The sequence below is a fragment of the Muntiacus reevesi genome, chromosome 7 (assembly GCF_963930625.1).
Source record: "Muntiacus reevesi chromosome 7, mMunRee1.1, whole genome shotgun sequence".
NCBI classification, from domain to species: Eukaryota; Metazoa; Chordata; class Mammalia; order Artiodactyla; family Cervidae; genus Muntiacus; species Muntiacus reevesi.
The window spans coordinates 1,414,930-1,441,546 of record NC_089255.1 but is presented as its reverse complement, the minus strand read 5'-3'; the positions used below and the strand labels follow the sequence as shown (position 1 = coordinate 1,441,546).

At 43.2% G+C, this 26,617-nt stretch overlaps 1 protein-coding gene across 6 annotated transcripts in view; it reads right to left on the bottom strand.

Moving 5' to 3' along the window:
• The window catches only part of MCC (MCC regulator of WNT signaling pathway), a 478,958-nt gene that overhangs the window by 116,215 nt on the left and 336,126 nt on the right, over positions 1-26,617 (bottom strand). For 5 of the 6 annotated variants that reach the window (XM_065940908.1, XM_065940914.1, XM_065940909.1 and 2 more), the window contains one exon: positions 3,192-3,305. The exons of the other annotated variant lie outside the window; for it this stretch is intronic. In XM_065940908.1, the coding sequence (XP_065796980.1) occupies positions 3,192-3,305 (114 nt within the window). The remainder of the gene's footprint in view (positions 1-3,191; positions 3,306-26,617) is intronic. 6 annotated transcript variants of the gene reach the window in all.

Sequence of the window (26,617 nt, the reverse complement as noted above, 5' to 3'; positions counted from 1 at the left end):
GAGCGAGCAAGGTGCCCACAGGAAGATCTGAAGGGCCGAAGCACTATTCCCTATGAACTTTCCAGGCTGGCCCCAGGACTCCCCACCAGGAGGAGAAACTGGTGGGAGTAGGGTCAAAATGGAACAGGATGGCATGACAGAGAAAAAGGAAACAGAACTAGAAAGAAGCAGGAGAGGGGATAGAATTAGGCAGAGTGAGAAAGCAGAATGACCTGTGAAGATGAGGAAACAGAGGACTAAGCCCTACAAACTTAAAAAGGCCATTTTCAACTCTGCCTCTTAAAAGTTAATAAAAAGCTATTTTTCACATAAAAATGAAAAACAGAACAGTACTGAGAGCAAATTCCACATCAAGTTATTAGAAAAAGAAGGAAAAAAAAGAGCAGAATAACAGCTCTATAAACCATGAAGGCATGCCACAAAATAGAGAACCTCTCCCATCACAAAAGTCCCAAACAATAGACTATTATCTCAAAATTAGCCAAAAGACTTCAAAAAGATGAAACGACATAAAACACGGAAGAATGTAATTCAAAGTTAGAAAAACTCAGAAAGAAGGTAATAAAGTACACACAAGAAATAAAATAAAAATGCAGAAAAAAAAAAGCCAGGAGGGAATAAATACAACATACAAGGCCTAAGAAAAACAGAAGATGGAGATACAGATACAGAGAATTTGAGACAGTGCCAGGTATTGAACACAGGCACAGAAGATCTAAGATATTAATAGTAAACATCTTTGAAGAAAAAAAAAGGCAAGAGAACAAAGTATTCAATATTATAATTAAAAAAAAAGTCTCTGAAATTAAAAAAAGATTACAAAATATAAGCAAAAGAAAACACAGAAAATGTGAGAATACCAAACCAGAATGACTAAAAATAAGAGTTACTCTAGTAAAATTAATAGAAGGGAGGGAGGAAGGAAGGAAAGGAGGGAAGAAGGGAAACGAAAAGAAAAAGAGATAAAGAAAGAGCAAGAAATGCTATGAATGTCTACAGTAAGTGTCTTGTGAGGGAAACAGAGGTGAATTACTGGGAAACTTTGAGAGCAATGCTCTATGTCAAAATAGAGCAAAGAAACATACTCAGGTAAAGAAAAGATGAGTCAAGGGTTTTATATCCAGGAGGAATGCCTTTCAATTATAAAGGGCAGAGATAAATCATTATTAAAAAGCAAGAAGCTGGTGAAGATTATTCCTGTGAGTACTCCCTGAGGAACTCTACTAGAAAGCAAGTTTCAGGCATTAAACAAACAGAAGGATGTTGATATTAAGACCATCGTGAACATTAAATATATAATTTACTTGTAGAAGACTAAATGAGGACTAAGAGGAGAAAATGTGAAAGATGTGACCAGCATATGGTCAGAAGGTGTGGATATAGTACAACTGCAAAAAACTGCACGAATGATGAAAGCATAATGCAAAAAACTTTTCAGTAACTCTATTTGTTATGGTAATATGATTATTATTATTTTGAGACTGATTGTATATAATATAGAATTAAGTAAACCAGTAATTATGGAATATTCTTATCCAATCATCCTCTGTAAACATAAAAACTAGGATTATTTTTTGTTTATGTATTTTTTGGCTGCACCACAGTGGACGGGATCTTAGATCCCCAACCACTATGCCCCCTATAGTGGGAGCACAGAGTCCTAACCACTGGACCACCAAGGAAGTCCCTCGAACTAACATTTTGAGTGTGAAAGAAAGGAGATACAGATAACGTATGGAATCCAAGTAGAAGAACCCTGTAGTTTGAATTTAAATTGGAGAGATTAATATGAGCACCTAAGGTATTTTATCTTAAAATTTACAAATACTTACATATATAGATAAATAAATAATTCCCTGACTATGTTTATAAAAGAAGCCTAAAAACAATGACCAGCCTGGAAGCAGTAAGCACCCTTAGCACCCAGACTGCAGTCTTGAAATATCATTTTCCACAAAGAAAAACCAGGTCTATTTGCAGAATGCTTAACTCCAGGTTTGGAGGGAGAAATGTAATCCTAGTAAATCCTAGGTTTTTTAGAAATTGCTAGAATTACTAGAAATTACAGAATTATTAGAAATGTAATTCCTAGTAATCCTGGAATCATTACTAGGCTAGTGTGAAAAGACTTAGGAGCCATATGAAGAGGTTCTTACTGGCCAAGGAGTAAACTTTGAGTTTCTACAAGGAAAATAATTACAAAGGACTGACCCAAATATGCTTAAACCCATAAGTTCATTTTTTTTTAAAATAATTGGGCACTTTCAGAAGATCATAGGTCATCAATTCATTATCTTGCAAAATGTTAAATGAAAAGAATGAAGCATTGATTCTACTTTTCCTTTATGAACTACACCATTGTTTGAATAAATCATAGATGATGGGAAATGTCTCTATAAAAGTATTCCAATTAATAACTGATAAAGAAATGGCAGAAATAAAATACCATGATATTTTGTAAAGTCCTGATGCACCAGTGAACTTTGGCACTGAGTGTCAATATAGCTGCTAACATCTCTAAAGGCAAAACAACCAGATACTGGGTTGGCCAGAAAGTTTGTTTGGGGTTTTGAAAAACCCGAACAGACTTTTTGGCCAAGCTATTACGACGTGCTTCCCAGCAGAAAAACAAATGTCTTTTACAGTCTTGCCAAAAGGGCCGACCATGAATCTGACTGAGTCTCTGGGATCCAAGGCCATTTCGCAGGAAATAAAGAGGGCAGAGGAACACAGCGAACCTGCCATGGGTGAGCAATCAGTAACATCTGGACTGTGGGAAACTCCGTAGGTCAGACACTTTTAACAGATTAAGTGTAAAGCCAATAAAGAAAGAAGGGAAAACCTGGGGACTGAGAAATTCAAAGTAAACATGTAGTTTTCAAATGGGCAAGACAAAACTGGACTGTCTAGGGACATACAAACTCCTGCGACAGATTGTCAAGAAGCAGGAAACAGGACTGTAAGCGTCACGGTAGTGGTCACCTCGGGGGCAGGGAAAGAGAATTGGGACGAGGCAGAAGGACGGACTCCTGGGAAGACCAGCAGGTTTTAATTTTTTACCTGGACAGTGGTTACGAGGATGTTCGATCATTAAGCAGCATTTGTATTGTGGGGATTTCTATATCTGTTTTATCTTAAACAATAAAAAAATAAAAAGCAAAAAACTAAGAGACCCTTTCCAGAGTCCTCACCTGTGCCTTGGCCAACTTCTTTTCCAGAAGGTCCCGCTCCCGCTCTGTCTGCTGCAGACGTTTATTCAGCTCCACTATATCTCCCTTGAGAGACGCCAGGGCTGCCAAGTGGAGCTGCAGGGACAGGAGGAGAGGAGCACAAGGTTAGACCCTTCAGCAGAAACTCACTTCCGTCCCTTCATTCCCTGTAATTACTGTGATCACAAAGAAAAGGGGTCATCTGCAGCCAGACACCTTGGGTGACATTAATCTCAGGGGACAACAGACAGAAATCAGGAGTCCTACCGCCAAGCTGGGTTATCTGGTCATCCTGAATGTACCAGGGAGAACCCTGTTAAGTGTGGGCAGCAGGACCTAATTTGGAATGGTCTAATTAAACAGAGAGCAAAGCTGCTCATCCTATGGGCTTTCCCTGAATTACTCAGCAAGAACCAGATTAAGCGCTGGTGAGGACTGCCTGATTCTCAAGAAGCAAGGCAAAGGCAGGATCAAATTAACTTTTACCTTTGGGAAAATATGCAAGTTGAATGGAGCAATTCAATTTTTTTTCAAATTCAACCACAGATATTGCCATGTATCCAGACAGCCCAAGGGGCTGAGTAGTAAGAAAAAAATGCAAGAGCTCACTGTTTCCTACTCTTTCCTCCTCAGGTTGACCCATTAACTTTCTGACCAGCTCCTCCTTCCTCATTGCCCCCCAGACAGTCTAGAAGACTAGATGATGCTTCTGGCCTCTCAGAGCACAACCAGAGCTCTGATAAATCATGTTACGGCAAGAGAAACTGAGAATCCCTTGCTCTTGCTTTTTTCCCCAGATGATCCTCTCAGAATAAGCAGAGTGAGAAAGAATGTTCCTCAGCAGATGAGCGAGTGCACCATGCACTTCCAGGATCTCAACCTGCTCAGCATTCAGGCTCTGCCCACGCTCAACACACACATGCCTGCTGCGCTGAGCAGGCGGACGGCTGGGCTCGTCTTTAACATCTGTTCAACCACGCTCCCGAGCAACACCTTCCCACCGTCCCTGCCCCGAGTCACTACTTCTCTGCCTTCACTGTCGCTCCTGGGTGGAGCTCAATTGATGTAACACTTGAATAAGTGAGGACAATCAGACCAAACACTCCCTCTTTATAGGAACTGTGTAGCTTCTGCCAGGAGGCTCTGAAGTACGGAGTGACCTTACAAGATGGACAGTGCAGCGGTATACAACTCCACTTCAAAGATCTTAACTTCAGGTTTAGAAAGAGGCTTTTTTCTGCAGCCTGTCTCTCTACACTCTGTGGTGGCTTGGGAGGCTTGGGGGAGAGTGCATAGCTGAGAAGATATAGGGCAGAGCTAGGTTTTCACAGCAGTTGTTTGTGAGACGACCACAACAGTGAGTGCGACTTCACCTAATTGCATGGGGGCTGCAAACCAACAGATCAATAACAGAGCTGAAATCAAGAATCCTTGAAATTTAAAAAAAGAAAATGTCAGGCCATCTGGCGGTTATTTGTCTTCTCATGCGGGGCTAAGGCTGCTCAGAAAAGGTCACTTTAGGTGTCAGATACAGGGTTTGTGTGATGAATTCTCAGCACAGATACCACAGTGTTCCCACTGTACAATTTTTGGGAGGCAGGTGGGGAGAGGGAGGCAAGTTCACTCCCTTGCCTAGCTGGGTTCCCCCTTCTGCCTTTGAACTGTCAATCTGAGAATGCTCCTTCTGCGACAGACACTGTGGTCTCTTAGCCAATTATGTCCTGTCTTGGGAGAAGACTCGCCTCCTCACCCTTGACAAGAAGGATGAAATACATGAAGAGCTCGTGTGTTCCTTAAGAGATAAGGGAGTGGAAACAAGAATCCCGACTATGTGAGCCTAGACAGACCTCTCTTGTCTACCTCCCCTCTTACTTCTGGGCCAAAGGGCTGCCCGCAGGAATTGTGGGGGAGATTCGGGGGGAAAGGTGACAGAGGAGACTGTATAGGCTGCAGAGAACTTATGAACTGGGCCCAGATGGGGAGGCCAACAGAGATGTCATCTCCACCATAGCACAGGGGCAGAGGAGGTTCAGTGGGATGGCTGAGGAGTCACGGACTTAGAGACAGTAACACCAGCTCTCCAAATGGCCTGAGGATCCATCAGATGTGCTTGTGGGGACAGTCTCTTCCCTTCCCTGGTTGGAAAATGCCTATCCATGAAATGAGACGAATTCGGATAGGCCTTTCTTCTAATGAAGTGAGTGAAGACGCTCAGTTGTGTCCGACTCTTTGTGACCCCGTGGACTGTAGCCCACCGGGCTCCTCTGTCCAAGAAAGTATTCTCCAGGCAAGAGTACTGGAGTGAGCTGCCATCTTCTTCTAGAGAGGAGTATAAACTTGGTGTTTAGGCAGCGTTCCCCTCATTAACATGATGATGCACTCTGAAATCTATCGATGAACTCCAAACTAAGAACCAACTGGACTAGATGCTAGATCTGTGATCCCACCTGTTCTGCAGACAGTGTCATGTGGAATGACCACAGACATCTGAGTGGGGCAGGCCCTTGGCACACAACGTCTCCCACATCTTTAGGTGAGGACTGAAACCCAGAGACCGACTTGCTGACCTCAAGTCTCATGCAGAGCTTAACACGAAAACCGAGGCCACGGGTACCCTTTCCTCACTCACAGTGTTGTGCGTGACAGCAATGTTCAGTTTAATTTGAATTAATACTTTACTTAAAATATTTCTCCTCAATGTCACGTGGCAGGCTGAACGGGCGGGGAGTGTGCAGGGCAATAGACAGTTGTCTATGTATGGCTGAGTCCCTTTGCCGTTCACCTGAAACTGCTGCTAAATCGCGTCAGTCGTGTCCATCTCTGTGCGACCCCACGGACAGCAGCGCACCAGGCTCCTCTGTCCACGGGAGTCTCCAGGCAACAACACTGGGGTGGGTTGCCGTTTCCTTCTCTGAAACTATCACACTATTGTTAATTGGCTATACCCCAATACAAAATAAAATGCTTTAAAAAAAAAAAGAAATATTTTCAGAAAAAAACTCAGATGAATATATAACAGAAAAATAAACTAGAAAGATGACATTCTAACTTTTTGGTGGAGGCCTCTTGGTGGTTTCAAACCCTTTTGGGATAGTTTTTAATACATTTTTGTTTTTCTTTTTTAGGAGAAAGAGGCTTCTGTGTTAAGGAAACAAGAGTTGTGACAGTGTCCTCTGCAGGTGAACATTGCAACATAAAAACCGTACAGGTTTTCTGTTTTCCTTCCCTGCTGCATTTTCTGTCCCTGTCCACCAGCGATTCTGATAGAAGAAAAAACTTAAACCAGGTAGAACAGACACACATTGCTTGCTGTCACTGAGACATGTGTTTAGCAGACGCTAACTACAAAGGCTAGGAGGTGCAGCTGGGAAAAAAGTTTGCCCTCAAGTTGCACGATGAATTGTCAAGGATCAGGCTGACCAACCCCTCTCTCACCCTCACGACTGAGTGTGGGCCAAGTTCCGTCCCCAGCCTGAGAGAGCAAGAAAATATATGATGTTTGGAGTCTGTGCTAGTCTCTTCCCCAACACACCTTCCTCTTAATGTTCAGGAACAAGACCCCGCTTTCTGACTGGTCACACTCCTGACCAGTTAAAACATCCCAGTTCTCAGGCTCCTTTCTGGTTGGAGCCAGGCATAGCCATGGGACACAGTGCTGGCTGGAGACAGAAGCTGCGGTACACGGGAGTGCTCAGAAAATCCTTCTGAGGGAGGTCATGCTTTTCTCTTCCTCCAGTGCTGCTGCATGGCATATTAACATGATGGATGGAGCCCCAGCAGCCATCTTGTTTCATAAAGATGAGGTCCATACTCTAGGCAGTGGAAGGCGCCTGAATTCCTAACAACTGTGCAGACCCTACAAGCTCTGAACTGCCTAACTCCAGACTTCATAACACAATAGCAAGAACAGAACCTCTGCTGTATAGACCACTATTATGTGGAGATATTCTTGCAAATGAAGTGGGTTAATTTACAAAGAATCAGATAAACTTGGGTTCACATCTCATTTGTTACTTGTTGAATTGTCTTTGAACAGCTGGTTTCATCAGTTTGTGATGGGGCTGTCAAACAGGCAAAGAAGGTGCCGTCCATAAAATGACCTGCACAGCATGTGAAGCTCACTGACCAGCAGTGTCTGGAACCAAGTAAGCATGCAACGAACATGCACTTCCTCTTTCCCTATCACCTTCTGAGTCGCCAAGTTTGAAGTCAACAACCTTCTCAGACTAAGCTTCATTCTAGGTAGTGAGAGGTACATTCAGACGAGGAAGTAACACAGTCCTATCTCGGAGGCACACTTCCCCATGGTTAACAGCACAGGAATGAGAGGCCGCAGCTGGTTTGTGGATTCTGCTGAAATCCCAAGGCTTAAAGAGCTGACTCTCAAACCTCTTAATTCTCTGTGAAATTTTAACCCAAGGCCTTTCAGCAGTATTGCAATGGGATCATGACACTTCCTTATACAACTTTGGGTCTAGCACGTGAAGGATATAAATCCACACATACTTCATATTTCTGGAGATAAAAGATTCTGATTCCCTAAGCTGTTTTGAGCCCAGCTTCACATTCATTTTACAGTGTGTATCCAAATGAAAGTAAACCACCTGGAAATCTGGCTTCAAGACAACTGTCAAAATGGTTGCTATTTTTGGATGAAACATTACTTGATTAATACTTCACAATTCAGCTGGCGGTAAAGAAAAGCTTGCGTAGCCTCTGACAGATAAGGTGTCCAGCAGCCGGGGGCTGAGCGGGGAGTCGGCAGCGCCTTGGTGACAGCCCTCCTAGTGCTGCTCCTGGGCTCTGTGGATAGACGTGCTTCCTGTTAGCCATTAGCCAGGAGACAAAGGGCTTCCCACTTCCTAAGACGCCCTTTTGAGCCAGCAACACAATGACTCTAATGAGCCACCAGGAGCCTCGATGTGTATTTATGGTTATACGGTGTTTCTTCATCTTGCTACTACTGGCAATAAAAACAACGGAACACATGCTGGCTCTTTCCTGATCACTTGGCACCCTCCTATGCATTACTCCACCGGGTCTCCATCACACCCCACCTCTGGCCTACAAGGAGGCTATGATTCCCCGTGTGCTAGGAACAAGTATTTTTCCCAAGGACCACAGAGGGCGAAAGGGTCCCAGAATGGAGATCGAGGGAGGCTGTCAAACTCCAGGTCAACATTTTACCTATCTTTCTGGCACTTGGGTCTGCTTTTTTACGACACTGCTGTCAAAGGGACCAAAGGCTTCCACAGTTTCACCTGAAGCAGAGGAATGAGTTCATCCCTTAGTTGCCATCCAAAGGCCTCAGAGCACTAACGGTGAGATGGCTGGGCTGGTCTTCCCGCACTGTGTGGGCAGGTCAGCTCACTCCGAGCGGACCGTGCCTGTTCATTCTCTCTCTCTCCTGTACTTGGCCTGCCGACATGACACGCTCCTGTAAGCCATTCACTGCCGGGGAATCTACTTCCTTCCCACCAGTGATGATGGGAACATCTGCCCTGGCCTTCTAACTGGGCCAGATGCCCTCTAGCACAAGGTATTTACAATTTTTGATCACTTGTGACTGAGCACAGCGGGTAGTGCCAATCTCTTTCGGAACTGTTCTCTTCCTTAAAGGGGAAGAAGTAAGGGCAACTGACCTTTACTGAACACATATCCCTTTCTAAAAGAAACAGACTTAAAAAAATTTATTTAAAACTAACAATAGCTAACTCAGTGTACGCTGAACACATATTTCTGACAGGTTCTACACTAAGTCACTAAGTGATTTCTGCATTTTACCTAATTCAATCAGTTGCAGGGTCCTGCAAAAAAAAAAAAAAAAAAAAAAAAAAAGGCATTGTCACAACTCCAATGCCAAGCTCTGGGAATATTTTAAGAATCCCAGGCAATGTGATAGTAGTAAGTCATAACATTAATAGTTATCACTTGCTGAATGTTTATTGGGTACCAGGCACTTGGGCTAAGCACAGTTCATGTGATATCCCATTTAACCCTCACCGCAGTGCTATGAGATAGGGATTATTACCTCCTTCTGACAAATGAGGAACCAAGGCACACAGCAGACACAGGAAATCAGCCCAAGGGCAAGAAACTGAGAAACAGTATAAGAGACACTAGCAGAGACACTCCACGCTCTGACTCTGCTGTGTGCCTTGCTGGCACTTCCAACTCAACACACCACTGCTCTCCTGGTCTGCAGAACACACGTGTGTGTACGTGTGTGGGTTGGAGGGCAGGTGTGCACATTGGCAGGCTGGGGTTGTACGGAGAAGCAGGGCAGGCAGAGGTGGCAGGGCAAGCCCTCTAGTAACGGGGCTGGCAGTCAGCCCAACTCAGTGTGAATTTGGGGTCTCTAACTTCAGGTGCTTTTTCATCCTTTGGTCTGTATCAGAGGGCCCTGCCCTGAGTTCTGTGCTTGAGGCTTTGCACACTTTATTTGCCCATCCCAGAATGGATTTGCTAAAGCAACTGCCCAAGGAAGCTTCATTATATACAGAACCAATCAGTAACAATCTTTTCCCCAGAAGTTGAAAGAGCGCTGAGAATCACACACAACCTTATGGCTGGCAAGGGAATTCAAGATGTCTAATTCAATTCCTTCATTGTAGAGACATTAAACAGAGTCAGAGAAACAAGTTTCACCAAATTGAGATTTCCTCATTCCCTCTCCAGAGGCTTCCTGCTCTCTCATATGGCAATCCAGGAATTCGTGGGTAAACGTCTACATCCCAGCCCTGTCCCTGAAAATAGCAGGAGAAATCTGTACATGAGAAAGCAGACTCATTCAGCCTCCTCTGCGAGACTCCCCACACCCTGCACATTCTAATTCAGATACAGAAAGAACAAAATCCCTCGCAAAAGGGGAGCGTTCCCGGACAGATGGACACAATCGGGCCTGTTCAGTGGCTTCCAGGACTGGAGAATTCCTATTTACTGCCAGAATTCCAGCTAGGGGCACCTGCTGTGTAATATTTCAAGAAAGAATGCTCATAGCCTTGAAGCTTAAAACTCATTAAACGCCATCTACAAGATTGCCCTGCTGCATGTTCATGACTTTTCTGCTGTCCTAGACCACTCAGACAGCACCACATTTTTGTTTTTCATTTTACCTGATTTCATTGGTCAGTGATCCCTGAGTTACTTTATAAATCTACACTGAAATTCAGTTGTCAAAAACAGCACTCTGTCCCCTTCAATACGGTAGCAGTAAAATACCATCTGGTAGGAAAACTGATCACCTTCAAGAGCACCTGATGTAGGTGACGACGCCAAATCACAAAGCAGGAACCAAATACTAACTGGGAATACAGCCACATCATCATTCCTGGGATCCACCTAAGGCAATTCTTCCCTTGCTTCAAATCAACGGCTGGGGTAAGAAGGCTGTCAAGGAGAGGAGGTATCCAAGACTGACCCTCTCAACTTTGAGGATAACTCTCAATCCCACTCCATCTCCAAAAATATGCTCCTCTAAAAATAAGTCACAATGAATTTGCAGATTGCCTTGGGTAGTATACTCATTTTACCATTATTAATTTTTCCAATCCATGAATACAGTGTATTTCTTCATCTGCTTAGTCTTCAATTTTCTTTCTTCAGTGTCTTACAGTTTTCTGAATACAGGTCTTTTACCTCCTTAGGTACGTTTATTCCCAGGTATTTTTTTTTTGATGTGATGGTAAATGGGATTATTTCTTTAACTTCTCTTTCTTATAGTTTGTTGTTAGTACACAGAAAAACAGATTTTTGTATATTAATTTTGTATCCTGCAACTTCACTGAATTCATTGATGAGCTCAAGTGGTTTTCCGGGGGCATCTTTAGCATCTGCTATGTATAGGATCATGTTATCTACAGTGACAGTTTTACTTCTTCCCTTCCAGTTTGGATTTCTTTTCTTTCTTCTTCTTCTCTGATTGCTATTGTTAGGATGTCCAAAACTATGCTGAATAAAAGTCAAGAGTGGGTATTCCTCGCCTTGTACCTGATCTTACAGAAAATGCTTTCAGCTTATCACCATTGAGTAGAATGTTAGCTGTGGGTTTGTCACATATGGTCTTCATTATGTTGAATTACACTCCCTCTAATCTCACTTTCTGGAGAGTTTATCATAAATGATATTGAATTTTGTCCAAGACTTTTTCTGCATCTATTGGAACGATAATATGGTTTTTATTCTTCAATTTGTTATTGTGATGTATCACATTGATTTGTAGATATTTAAAAAATCCTTGCATACCAACCAGAGTAAACATTTTAAAAATCTGTATGGAAACACAGAGGACCCTGAATAGCCAAAACAATCTTGAGAAAGATGGCGAGCACTAAAGGAGTCATGCTCCTTAACTTCAGGCTACACCACAGTGCTACGGTCATCAAAACAGCGTAGTGCGGGCACAAAGAGAGACACAGGCCGACGGAGCACAAGAGAGCCCAGGAACAAACGCACACACTTTTGATCAATTAACCTATGACAAGGAGCCAGGAATATACAATGGAGAGAAGACAGCCCCTTCAACAAGCAGTGCTGGGAAAACTGAGCAGCTACATGTAAAAGAATGAAACTAGAAGCTTCTTTAACACTATATACAACGACAAACTCAAAATGGATTAAAGACCTAAATGTATGGCTGGAAACCATTAAAACTCCTAGAGTAAAACATAAGCAGAGCACTCGTGGACATACATTTTAGCAATATATTTGTTTTATCCCTCTCCTAAAACAAAGGAAATAAAATAAAAAATAAACAAGTGAGACTGAATTAAACTTAAAAACTTTTTCACAGTAAAGGAAGCCACTGACAAAACAAAAAGACAACCTATGGAACGGAAGAAAACATTTGCAAATGATATGCCCAATAAAGGGTTAATATTCAACATATATAAATGGCTCATACAACTCAACATCAAAAAAACAAACAATCGAATTAAAAAATGGGCAGAAGAATTGAACAGACATTTTTCCAAAGAACAATGCAGATGGCCAACAGGCACATGAAAAGATATTCAACATCACTAAGCATCAGGGAAATGCAAACCCAGACCGCAACGAGATATCATCTCACACCTTTCAGAAAGGTTATCATCAAAAAGAACAGTAATGTTGGCAAGGACATGGAGAGAAGGGAACCCTCGTACACTGTGCGTGGTAATGTAAATTAGTGCAGCCATTGTGGAAAATAATACGAAGGTTTCTCAAAAAACTAAAAATAGAACTACCAAAGGACATAGCACTTCCATTCCTGGGCATACATCTGAAAACAAAACAAAACAAAAACTACTTCAAAAAGATATATGTAATTCAATGTTTATAGTAGCATCATTTACAATTGCCCAGATATGGAAGCAATCTAACTGTCCATCAACAGATGAATGGATAAAGAAGAAGATATGTATATATACACCACATCTTCTTTATCTATTTATACACACACACACACACACACACACAATGGAACACTACTTAGTCACGAAAAAGAACAAAGTTCTGCCATTTGCCAACAATGTGGATGGACTTGGAGGGTATTATGCTAAATCAAGTAAGTCAGATAGAGAAAGACAAATATATATGACATATACAGAATCTAAAAAATAAAACAAACTAGTGAATAGAACAAAAAGAAGCTGACTCACAGACTCACAAATATGGAGAACATCTGTGATTACCACTGGGGAGAGGAACAGGGGTAAGGGCAATATAGCAGCAGAGGATTAAGAGGTACAAACTATTAGGTATAACATAATCTATAAGGATATATTGTATAATACAGGGAATAAAGCCAATATTTTATAATAACTATAAGTGGAGAACAACCTTTAAAAATTGTGAATCACTACACTGTATACCTTATATAACATTATGTATCAACTATACTTCAATACTATGTGGGTGCTCAATAAAAAAAATCACAATTTTTATTGGAAATAACATTAGCTATTATGTGGACGTGTTCTATTGCTATTGCTATATTTAAACCATGTGACATGAACTTTCTCAGGTATTCTTCATATAGCCTTTGGAATAAGTACTGTTAATCCCAATTTAAAGAGTTAGGAATTGAGGTTTAGAAGTTCAGTAACTTGTCAAACGAGTAAGTGGCAGAGCTAGAATGAAAACCAGGTCTGTCTAACCTCAGACTCTGTTCACAATCACCATGCCTCATGCTCTGCGACAGAATATCCTAGCACTCCTGGGATCCTTCCAGATCCTTTCATGAAACTGCCGAGAATACAGGGTCTCAGAAAGGTCTTTTTATCAGAGGGGAGAAAGCAAATCTGCAAAATTAGAATGATGGAAAGGTATGAAAAGTTTCTTTAAATCGTCCAACATTTTGAGAAACAAAAGACCATTTAGCTGATATCAGACCCAGGAAAGAAATCAGACAAAAGTTACTCTCCAGCCATTTCCATACTATGAGGAGAAATTAAAAAGGGAAATATTGCAATGCAGGTGAAAAAATGCTCTTAATTATGCTAACTAAATAGTATGTGGGAGGAAAAGTTACTTTAACTGAAAGATCTTAAAAAATCTAAACAGAAAATGTTACATATATATATGTATATACTTTAAAATTTATTATATAGTAGTTGCTAGTAAAAATAAGTCACAGCATTTTCCACTAATAAATTCTTACTTTTTTGTGGTGTTACTTTATTTTCAAGGGAAACCAAAATTATAAGTAATACAAATTTGGAAAGACGTACAAACAAAATAAAGACACTGCAATAAATTAACAGCACCCACTTAAATTTCAAGGTGAGCTGCATCCTAATGGCACGTTGTGAAGGAGATCGAGATGCAACAATTAAATCCTGCTAATCAGAGGACGTGAATATTTCAGTATGTTCTAAATACTTCTGTGGCAGAAGCTCCCACAGAGAATGATATGAACATTGCGTAAAGGACTTGCCTGACAAGGTCTGCATTGTTCATACATTTTTGTATTGATCCAATTTAGTAGGTATTGAATTCCCCATTCTAAAGAAACCAAGTACCTTTAAATGGTGAAACACTCGATAAACTCAGCGTATCAGGAAAAACCAAGGTATTTTTATAGCAATAGTTGAACGCTTTGGAAGTATCCTATTTTTTTTTTTAACTGCATTGAGGACAATGTTTTATCTGTGGGAAAACAACTTAAGATTTAGAGACGCGCGTGCATGTGTGTGTGTGTGTGTGTGTGCACAGACACACACTTATATACACATATATACATGTATATATGCACACACATATATACATGTGAACTTTCTATGTATACAAAACCCAAGGCACATGCTCCCAGTCTTTCCATTCGAGCAGAAGACAGCCAAGATGTCAACTATTGAGATAGTTCAGTACAATCATCTTCAAATGTGTTCCCAAAATTTGAGAGATATTTCCACATGCACTATTTCCTTTAAAGAAAATTCCTTTAAAACACTTGAGGTCATAACAAGCTCCCACTTCAAGGTAAGCTCAGCGGGGCCCTGGCTCCGCCTTCCTCACCACAGAATGCGGTATCGAACCCAAACCACCAGGAAAAGGGAGAAGACACACTTCAAATCAGCTCAGTGTTCTCTCCCATCAGGGGCCCTGCTGACTGCTTCAGAGAGCAGTATGTTTAGACAGGAGAAAAGGTCTGAATCTTCCCTCCCTTCCAGATCACCTAACCCTGTCAGTACTAGTCCCAACTGGGACGTGCTCCCTGAAGAGAAAGACAGTGAGAGAGGGAGAAGAGAGGGAGAAAACGATGGGAAAATCAGTTCAGTGGTTAAGGACACAGGGCTTGTAACAAAACAAACTCCAGACCTGAGTACTAGTTCAAGCTTGTTAACATTTTCCAAGACTTCGTTTACTGGTAAAATGGCAGTGATATCCAACCACACAAGAGTTGTAACGATTAAATGAACGTTACTATAGGCAACTCACCTAACACAATGCTGCCTGGCAGAAGGTTAGCCACAATAACTACTGTCCTTTTGATTATCATCATGATCACAACGTGCTTTGTGATAAAAGCTAAAAATAAAGAGCATCAGGGCAACTTTGGGCCTTGAGAGCATTGATGAGTTGCTCTCCTATCTGTTTACACAAACACTGGTTAAGCAATCAGCATGCTCACCAGCACCTTGAGGCCCAGGTCACAGCAGTCAGTCAGAGTAGCCTACACTCCGCCTGCCTTCCAACATGTGTGACTGGATCAGCCGCTCCCTGCATCCTGGCGGGGCCTGTAGGTAAGCAGGCAAACACACTTACCGTCAACAGTCTAGAAAGTTGAGGCGCCTCACGCCTGGTCTCTACCCCCAACCTCCTGGGTCCTTACAGCAGAAGGTAAGAGTGGGTCCAGACCCAAGTGGGACATAGACAGTGACCCCAAATGAGCTTCCATAAAAACCATCTGAAGACAGAGGAGCTTACTGTAAGCAAGGATATGCACAAAGATCTGTTCATGATGGGGAAAAAAACGGAAAAATAGTAGTTGCATAAATTGTATGATATGCCTAATACACTGAATTCTTAACAAAATAGAGAAACACATGAGTAGCATGGTAATCTTAATTTCCCATATGGATGCTGAGTCAATTCATTTCACTTATTTTCCACTTGTCCTCACCAAGCACCCAGAGCCAGTTTCCCTTCTCCTCTACTGCTCCTCTAGCCTTTCACTGCTCTTTATTTTTTATAATACTTACTACTACCTGACAATATATCATATGAGTTTTTTATTAATTCATTCCCCCACGAGGATGAGTTCCAAGAAGGCCGGCATGTCACACAACTTGGGCAATGGCCAATGGACAAGATGAGCTGTGCCTGGCCCAGAGAGAACTTCACGCAGATTTGTTGAATGGATACATTTAGAAAATTAGAAAATACAGATAAAAAACCTTACATTATCTTTACCCCTACCACCTACAGATATGTCAGATATTTTTCTGTGTGTAAATAGAAATAGCTTATAAACACAACTGAGGTGAAGCAATGTTTAACATAGCACTCTCTTCTATCCCACATCGCTGGCAGATTCTGTACCAGCTGAGCCACAAGCGAAGCCCCTTCTATACTTCAAACTCTCCAAATAATTCACTAAGTGGAAGGAACCGCCAGTGGGGCGGCACCGTCTGTGAGCCTCCAGCACACAGCTGAGCTAGCCTAGTCACCTTTACTGCCCCGCACTTCCCACGGGCATCCAGGGTCAGATGTTTTCGATCACGTGGTCTGAGTCTGAGGCGCCAGGGCTGCGGACTTGGATGGCGCCCAGCACCAGATGGTTTATGGCCGTGCTGCACAAACTGGAAACAGCGCTGGCAGCGGGGGAGCCGCCGCAGATCCCTCACGCGCCCCGCCAATGCCCAGCACGGGGGGCAAGCAGGGAAGTGCAGGAGAAGGGCGGGGCGCCCTCTGGGGCCACGCACCCCCCGAAAGACCCCGCTCCTCCAAGTGAGCCGTTAGCCCACCCGAGCGGGCGCGCCCCCACCCTCGGTCAGCGCCTGCCCAGCCAGCACCTGCGGGGTGCTTCACACCCCCGTGTCCAATCAGGAGGATGAACGATGGAACGCCAGCAAGTGCGCCCAGGCAAGAACAAAGCGCTGGGGTTTCTGAGTCCAGCCTGATGGGATCCCGGCCCCTTTCCTGTAAGGGGCTCCGTGTCCCTCAGAGGCGCCCCGCCTTCCCACTTGGCCTCGAGAAAGCACAACACAATTCGAGTTCAAAAGGTACCTCACAGCTCAGCGTTATTTCAATAAACAAAGCCTCCCTTTCTTCCCCCTACCTACAAAGAACACGTTTTATCACATACGCTTTGACAATTTTCTCTCCTACAAATTGATTTATTCCCCTCCCCTGCCCCCTCCATCTTGCAGGCAAACTAAAATGATTAAGTACAGCGGGAGGTGGGACAGAACTCATCGGCAGCAGCCAGCGAAGCTGAGGACACTGTGTGGTCTCCGGCAACACGCAGGGCCTGCTGAACCACCCTCAGGAGAGGAGCAGCAGGAACGATAGCCCTGTATGCGAGACAGCAAGAGAGACACAGATGTACTGAACAGTCTTTTGGACTCTGTGGGAGAGGGCGACGGCGGGATGATACGGGAGAATGACACTGAAACATGTAAATTTTCATATGTGAAATGGATCTCCAGTCCAGGTTGGATGCATGAGACAGGGTGCTCGGGGCTGGTGCACTGGGATGACCCAGACGGATGGGATGGGGAGGGAGGTGGGAGGGGGTTCAGGATGGGGAACACATGTACACCCATGGCGGATTCAAGTCAATGTATGGCAAAACCAATACAATGTTGTAAAGTAAAATAAATAAATAATTTAAATTAAAAAAAAAAAAAAAAAAAGGAAGGATGAAGAGGAGCCCACGCTGGATGGTTGATCAAACAAATTCCTTTGGATGCAGATCTCATCAGTTGCTTCTAACTTTTGCTGAGTGGAAGGAGCTGCAAGTGGGGAACACCATCTTTGAGTCTCCAGCACACAGTCCCAGCACAGTGTGGACGCAGGCAGGGAGAGACAAGCTGGATGCCCCGGGAGGTGGGGAGTCTCGGGGTGACCAAACAGCACACACCTCTTAGAAGGACGGTGTTCTTTCAGCACACGTTTGATGTGGCATTGCTTTCTTCCCATCACTAGGTTCATTTGCAAACTGAACTCCTCCTCTGCTTGTAAGGCAGGAACCACAGAATTTTCCCAAGCTGGTGAGGTCCAACCTAAACCAGTGGCTCCAACACACCAAAGAAATAGAGGTGACACCTAATCCTTAGTTTCTTGCACTGTCCACCCTCTCCCCAGCACTCCCTTCCTCTTACCTCCCCTATTCGCTTCAGTCATGTCTGACTCTTAGCAGCCCTATGGACCTTAGTGCCTCTGTCCATGGGATTCTCCAGGCAAGAACACTGGAGTGGGTTGCCATGCCCTCCTCCAAAGAATCTTCCTGACCCAGGATCAAACCCAAGTCTCAGATCTCCTGCATTGGCAGGTGGGTTCTTTACCACTAGTACCACCTGGGAAACGCATATACACATAGTACTAGAATGCAAACCAAAAATTCCCTAAAGCAGCCTAAGTTTGTTTCCTGCAAGTGGTAAGACAGTGTGCAGGGAAAGTATCAAATATTCTTAAAGGCTGCTTAAGAATGAAACATTTCTAACCTTCATAAAAACACCAAAGCAAAGCTTAAATCTGGCAGTGACTAGAAATACTGCAGTTTCAACAACATAAAACCCACATTGACTCAAACTGTTAAAGCTAAGCTTCAACCGAAGCAGTTCACACTGTCAATCACTAAGCACATGGAAACAACAGTGAGCAAGCTTTTCCTGATACACAGAGGCCATCTCCTCAGAGTCCCGAGTGACTCTGGTTAAAATTCTGAATGCGAGTGTGTGTGTTAATACAATTTAAGCACAAACACCATTCTGAGATGAACAGACAGAATGACAAAACCCAAAGACTCTGTGAGACAGTCTTCCTATCGGTCTTAATCTAGGCCATCATTTCCAAAAAACAAAACTGAGCTTGGCTTTGAGCTCCCAGAAAAATATCACAAATGTGAAGCAGGATTACTTAGCTCTAAGGCAAGACGGGTGAAGGCAGATTAGCAGCAGCCAACAGGCAAAGACAAGCCGTTACCCTGAGGGCAGTCCCCATGACCCTGGGCTTATCAGCTGGAGGGCTCGGGCTTGCCTGCAACACCTCTCCTGAGACTGGACTTTGTTGTCTTCAGAGCTGTAGTGATGGCTGTGGAATTTCTCTTGTGGAGAACCTTTCAAGTCAGGGGCCAGCCTCCTCTCTTTGGGGTAATGTGGGTACAGTCCTGCCTGGGAGTTTAGTCTACAGCCTCTTGAGATTCATTCCAATCTGATGATTCCCTCATTTTATACCAATAGATGTGTTGGGTGAAAAAGGTGAGTCAACACGGAGTGGTTATAGAGGACGTTTCTTTTCATGGGGCAGAGAAAAAAACAGAAGTTATTGCAAAGGAGGCAAGGATTCCTCAGAGTAGCACTTTCTGATTTGGTTCCTCAGATTTTTAAAGTCCCGGCAATCATGCTCAAGGCAACAGAGCGACATTCATGGAAGTGCGGGAGGGGGCCCTGAGAGCTGCGGCATTCACACACCTCACACACCCGCAGGGCCAGGGCTGCCCAGAAAGGGACTGCAGCGGACTGAATGTTTATTTAAAGTGACTAATCCACAATGGAACAGCTCCACCCTCCCCCCAGACACCAGGCCAGAGCGAAAAAGGGAAAGACAGCTACCACCTTACACTTGCAGATCTTGACTCTCTTTCTTTGCTGGGGCAGAGAAACCTAATCCACAGCTACCAAATTACCCTTTCATTTGCCATCTTGAAAGAAAGGAAGATTATTCAAAACTTGCCTACTGTCTCAAGATATTAAAAATTAAAAATTTAGGGACTTTCCCAGTGGTCCAGTGGTGAAGACTCCATGCTCCCAAATGCAGGGGGCCCAGGTTCAATTCCTGGTCAGGGAACTAGATCCCACAGGCCGCAACTAAGAGTTCATGAGACTCAACTAAAGACCCCTCCCTCCTGCATGCTGCACAGAAGACTGAAGATCCCACGTGCTACAAGTAAGACCTGGTGCAGACAAATAAATAAATTAAATAAATATTAAAAAAAAAAACATACCGCATCTCATTCCAGATATTAGATTCTTTTGGACAATAGATTTATGTTCACCAAGGAAGAGTGGGAATCTATCATATCATTTCCTGGGGAAGCACAGAGCGTGAGAGCATCCTTATAAAGCAAGGTTAAGCTGAGCTTTCTTCATCACCCCGCATACCGAGTGCAGTATTAGACCACGCACACGCCACGCACAAGCCTACCCGGAGCTCCTGCGCTGTACTCGCTCGCATCAACGTGGCAACCCGACAGCCTTAAGGAACTGATAACTCAAATGAGGAGTGTCAGAATTTAGCTGAAAACACACGCTGTTTTTCCCTAATAAATTCCAGATGTTAAGACTAGCTTCATATCCATCTAGAGACCAGCGCTTTACATAATCTGTTCTTTAAAACCTCCTGAAAAAAAAATGTAACTGCATTTCTTTCTCCCACTGCATTTTATGGACAAAAATGCACTTATTCATGTACTTAAACTGAAAGAAATTAGTTATTCCCCATAAGTTTAATGATTTCCAAAGAAATACATTAACGGAGTATATGGAATGATAAATCTGTGCTATGAAAGATAATAGAAAGCAGACTTCGCCTATGATTGAGTTCAAATTCCAGAATACATCATATGCATAAAACTCTTGCGGTTTATGGAATTCTCAGTCTCCAAGTTTGAATAGTGGGTGCAGGTCACAGCTTTCCTGATGTGTCTACTTTTTTTTTTTTTTTTAATTAAGCTTTCCTGGTGAGTGGTGGTAGAGGAGAACAGAGCAGATTGGAGGTGGGAGGGGTGAGCAGTGCAGGAACAAAGATTTGGCAATGGCTAATACTATGCGCTGCCTTTTGCCCCTTTAAGTCAGTACAGCAAAGATCTCCAGAATTTGGGCTAGACCATTAGCCACAGCTTAGGCAGGTTCAGCTTCCATAATATCCGCAGCTCCTGCAGGCATGCAATAGCGGCGACCATTGAAAGTCCGTGTGCCTAAGAAAACAGAGCTTTAAGACAAACTCCCTGCGCCCTCTCCCTCCCCCAGTTTGCTGCCTAGAGCATCCTGTATAGAAATTCTGCAGTTGCCATGGCCCACACTCCTCTGCCTTGGGGAAGGGGAACAGGAGACACTGTTCGCAGTGCTCTTGCTGTTTTGTGAGTAAGAAGGAAACGGAGAGGATAAAGGGCAGGGGCAAAAGGTACATAGAATGGATATGCCATACACATCGAGGCAACCACTCAATGTAAAGGAAGAAACCCAGAAGGAGAAAGGAAAATAAGGGGAAAATAATTACATATAGGAATTGGCAGGATAGGTTTTAAAAAAAATGGACCCTTTGGGGGAAAAAAACAAGCTCATAGATACAGAGAACAGACTGGTGGTTGTCAGAGGTTGGGGGGGGTGGCGGGTAAAATGGGTAAAGGGGGTCAAAAAGTACAAGCTTCCACTTATAAAATAAACATGTCCTGGGGAGGTGATGTATAGCATGGTGCTTACAGTTAATAACACTGCATTGCATATTGGAACGATGCTAAGAGAAGAGGTCTTAAAAGTCATCATCACAAGAAACAAATTCTGTGGTGATGGATGCTAACTATACTCACTAAGGCGATCATTTATTAATATATACAAATATCAAATCATCACATCGTACACTTGAAACTAATCTACCACCATATGTCCATCATATCTCAATTTTTTTTTTAAGGCCATTTGAAAGACTTCTTTTTGCAGGACATTCCTGTACCTAAACGTTACAGGGTCTTCTCTCACGTCATCACCTACAGTGCCATCCCCACAGCCTCCCAGCCAGTCTCCCAAGGAGGAGCATGCATGCTGAGATAACTGGGTAGAGATGAGCTGTGAACCAAGAAACAGCTTGAGGTTATTCTCAAAAAAAGAACTCTCTCGTTCAGACCCGCTCAATGTGCTCAGGTACAGAGCCAAGGGGTTAACGTTTAAGTTCAGAAACTCTGTGCAGGTCAAATTCTGGCCCTGGGGAGACACAAGGGCAGGTTTCTTAAAATGCAAAGACTTGCCCTCCACCCTGGGACAGGTCACCTTTTGAACTGCTAGGGGATGAACTGGGAGAAAAATAGAAAGCTTTGCAGCCAGGCACTCCTGAGTGGATGTAGGGAACAATCAGAGGGCTGTCTAGAAAACAAAATGTCTCATTTCTTTAATAGTAGCTATTCAGGCAGCAAGAGGCAATTCAGAAATGGTCAGCAAAGCACAATGATTGGGAGCCAGGCATAAATGATATGTTTCTATTCTGCACCAGCATTTACGCACTGCCCAATTTCACTTTGGTTAAATAAAGCACTTTCTTCTGGGGATGGGAAGGATATGATACTGTGGCCATAGCTACTACAGTAGATGGATCTACCCCACACACCTCAACTCCAGGGTAAAATTGTTAAGATTTTTAATAAGATGCACTGATTTTTTTTTTTTTTTTGAAAGGACAAGATCATTAGCAGATGTGGTTTTCATGGAAAGAAGTAATTAATGGTGTCTGGTAAAGAACCCGCCTGCCAATTCAGGAGACATAGGAGATGCAGGTTTGATCCCTTGGTCGGGAAGATCCCCTGGATGAGGGCACAGAAACCCACTTTAGTATTCTTGCTTGGAGAATCCCATGGACAGAGGAGCCTGGTGGGCTACAGTGCATAGGGTTGCAAAGAGTTGGACACGACTGAAGCGACTTAGCATGCACTCATAATGGTCTAAACTAAATTACTTTTCTCTTTACAGCAACTACTTCTTTTAAACAAGGATGTACGGAGTCATAGGATTATTTTTTTCATCTTTTTTTCCTTTTCTTCAATGGACTTTATTTCTACGCCATGGCAGACACATCCTTCTCTTGCACACCTGAGCAATATACCATTTCCCCACCTCTCAGACAGGAAGTCACATTTTTAAAAACTTCTGATAAACCACAACTGCATGAATGTTGCCATGTCTGTATGTGTGTATGCAGACATGCCTGTAATTAAAGTATCTCAGAGCCCAACCTCTATGTATCCCCACCCCCTCCTGTTTTTCTTATCTGTTCTTTGGAAGCTAGTATCTACCTTACCCACTCCCCAGGGATACTGGGAAAAGGGAAAATGTTTATGTGCCATATGGTGTAAGCACTATAAAAACGTTAGTTATAATATATGACTCAGCTCAAAATGAGATTTACTGACCTTTATATGTAACTCCTCTTACCTGGGTCCTTAAGATTCATCTTTAACACACTTTATAAAGTTTGCCTAGAAGTCACGTCATGGCCTATAGGCTCTCTGCTAATGGACTCAGTAGTGACAACATAAGCAAGTACCCTGGCACGATCCATTCCCAAAAAGGAGCCTTAAGGAGCCCTGATATTTAAGGATAAGACTTGAAATTTGAGGGTCAGGCTCCATATACTGCCAAATCACTTTCAATATCATTACATTAACAGGAATCTCCTAAAGTAAAAGATGGGTATTTAGCTCCCATGCTGGGATATTTTTCATCCTGAACTGAGGCTTCATTGAAGTCCTGGTGACCCCATGGTCTGTAGCCTGCCAGGCTCCTCTGTCCATGAGGATTCTCCAGACAGGAATACTAGAGTGGGTTGTCATGCCCTCCTCCAGGGGATCTCCGCTACCCAGGGATTAAACCCAGGTCTCCCACATTGCAGGTGAATTCTTTACCAACTGAGCTACTAGGGAAACCCCAAAAACCAGATTGTTCTATACAGTCCATGGAATTCTCCAGGCCAGAATACTGGAGTGCATAGCCTTTCCCTTCTCCAGGGAATCTTCCCAACCCAGTGATTGAACCCAGGTCTCCCACATAGCAGGCAGAATATTTACCAGCAGAGTTACAAGGGAAGTCTAAGAATACTGGAGTGGGTAGCTATCCGTTCTCCAGCAGATCTTCCCGACCCAGGAATTCAAACCGGGGTCTCCTGCTTTGCAACCTTACCTTATCAACTGAGCTGTCAGGGAAGCCTGGGTATGAACGTCCCTAAAGCTTTGGCCCCAGATACGATTGGTGTTCTTGAGAACTGTTTCTGTCTTGTAGGGGTGTTTGGCCATGACCTTATCAAATCACAGAAGGTCAGTTCCAGAAAATTCACTCAAATGTCTTCCTTCAGCACAAAAAAAATCTGATCACAAACCCATAAAATCACAAGGGAGTTCAGAGATTAATTATGCAGAGAAAAACTGCAGCATGGTACAAGATCATTTCCCATAAGAAGGGAGCCATTTTTCTGACTGTAAAGACTAACAGAGGAAGAACAGACAACGAAGCTGTTTCATTACTCTGTAAAGATCAGCCTGTATTTCTGCTCCAAAACGTATTAAGCTCCTGTCTGGCAATTAGTGGATAAGGACAAAAACACACAGACAAGCGGAAGGTGGAAACCCCTTTAACCCAGAAAACCCAGTTGGTGGCTCTGTGTCCCATATAATTTCACATTGGTCACTGGGCAGCCTCCAAGTAAAGCAGCAGCTAAGGCAAAGGAATTCTGCAGAAACTGTGAAGTTTCAAGGCACTGAAAGTTTCAGAGGTGTCTGCTTCAACCAGGAAGTCCGAGAACTCATCAGTAACTGACACCGTTGCAGCAAGCCCTCATGATCCATCTATTGACAGTCAAACTTTCTGACCTAGAAAAAGTGAAATGGAAAGCTATCCAGTTGTGGTTGACTAACTTCAGACACCGTGGGAGCACGGGGAAGGAAAGGACTGTTACTTAAGGAAAGGATTCTATGCGAGAACACAGAGGCACTTCTCTCCATCTGAGTGGAAGACAACAGACACACACACCAAGGAGAGCACAGACCAAATGAATATAATTCACTCAAACAATCCAGGTATCTGACTTCATGCTAACGGCTAAATCCCAATTAAAAATAAGACTGGCACAGCTGCTGTCCATGTGACCTTGGAACAACACAAGCAAGCACCTTTAGGTGTCAAATCGCCTCTCGGAAGTTATTTAAAAGGTGAGCTAAGACTTCAGAAGTTATTACAGCTACTTAGCTTCTTCAGCAATTCATTTTGATACAGAATATGCTTCATTTCTGTTTCGCATTATATGTGGCTACCTTTTTTTTTTTTTTTTACAGCTTTATAGCTGAGAGATGCTTCCTTTGCAGGTGTATCTCTTCCCCTTTGTACATAACCTTGTTCAAATAAAAAGGAATCAGTCAGTTCAGTTCAGTTGCTCAGTCGTGTCTGACTCTTTGCTACCCCATGAATTGCAGCATGCCATGCCTCCCTGTCCATCACCAATGACAGGAGTTTATTCAAACTCATGTCCATTGAGTCGGTCCATCCAGCCATCTCATCCTCTGTCGTCCCCTTCTCCTCCTGCTCCCAATCCCTCCCGGCCTCAGGGTCTTTTCCAATGAGTCAACTCTTCGCATGAGGTGGCCCAAGTACTGGAGTTTCAGCTTCAGCATCAGTCCTTCCAATGAACACCCAGGACTGATCTCTTCTAGGATGGACCGGCTGGATCTCCTTGCAGTCCAAGGGACTCTCAAGAATCTTCTCCAACACCACAATTCAAAAGCATCAATTTTTTGGCACTCAGCTTTCTTTATAGTCCAACTCTCACATCCATACATGACCACTGGAAAAACCATAGCCTTGACTAGACGGACCTTTGTTGGCAAAGTAATGTCTCTGCTTTTTAATACGCTATCTAGGTATCTAGGTTGGTCATAACTTTTCTTCCAAGGAGTAAGCGTCTTTTAATTTCATGACTGCAATCACCATCTGCAGTGATTTTGGAGCCAAAAAAATAAAGTCTGACACTGTTTCCCCATCTATTTGCCATGAAGTGATGGGACCAGATGCCATGATCTTAGTTTTCTGAATGTTGAGCTTTCAGCCAGCCTTTTCACTCTCCTCTTTCACTTTCATTAAGAGGCTTTTTAGTTCCCCTTCACTTCCTGCCATAAGGGTGGTGTCATCTGCATATCTGAGGTTCTTGATATTTCTCCCGGTCATCTTGATTCCAGCTTGTGCTTCTTCCAGCCCAGCGTTTCTCATGATGTACTCTGCATTTAAGTTAAATAAGCAGGGTGACAATATACAGCCTTGACGTACTCCTTTTCCAAAGGAATAGGGGTCGCAAATAAAGATTTTGCTCTTTATCATACCTTCAAACTAGGCTTCAACAGTATGTGAACAGAGAACTCCCAGATGTACAAGGTGGATTTAGAAAAGGCAGAGGAACCAAATTGCCAGCATCCATTGGATCATAGAAAAGCAAGAGAATTCCAGAGAAACATCTACTTCTGCTTCACCGACTAAAGCCTTTGACTGTGTGGGTTACAACAAACTGTGGAAAATTCTTAAAGACATGGGAATACCAGACCACCTTACCTCCCTCCTGAGAAACCTGTGTGCAGGTCAAGAAGCAATAGAATTGGACATGAACAACAGACTGGTTCAAAATTGGGGAAGGAGTACGTACGTCAAGGCTATATATTGTTAACCTGCTTATTTAACTTATATGCAGAGTATATCATACAAAATGTTGGGCTGGCTGAAGCACAAGCTGGAACCAAGATTCTGGGAGAAATATCAATAATCTCAGATATGCAGATGACACCACCTTAATGGCAGAAAGTGTAGAGAAACTAAAGGGCCTCTCGATGAGAATCAAAAAGCTGGCTTAAAAGTCAACATTCAAAAAATGAAGATCATGGCATCCAGTCCCATCACTTCAGAGCAAATAGATGGGGGTAAAAATGGAAACAAAGACAGACTTTATTTTCTTGGGCTCAAAAA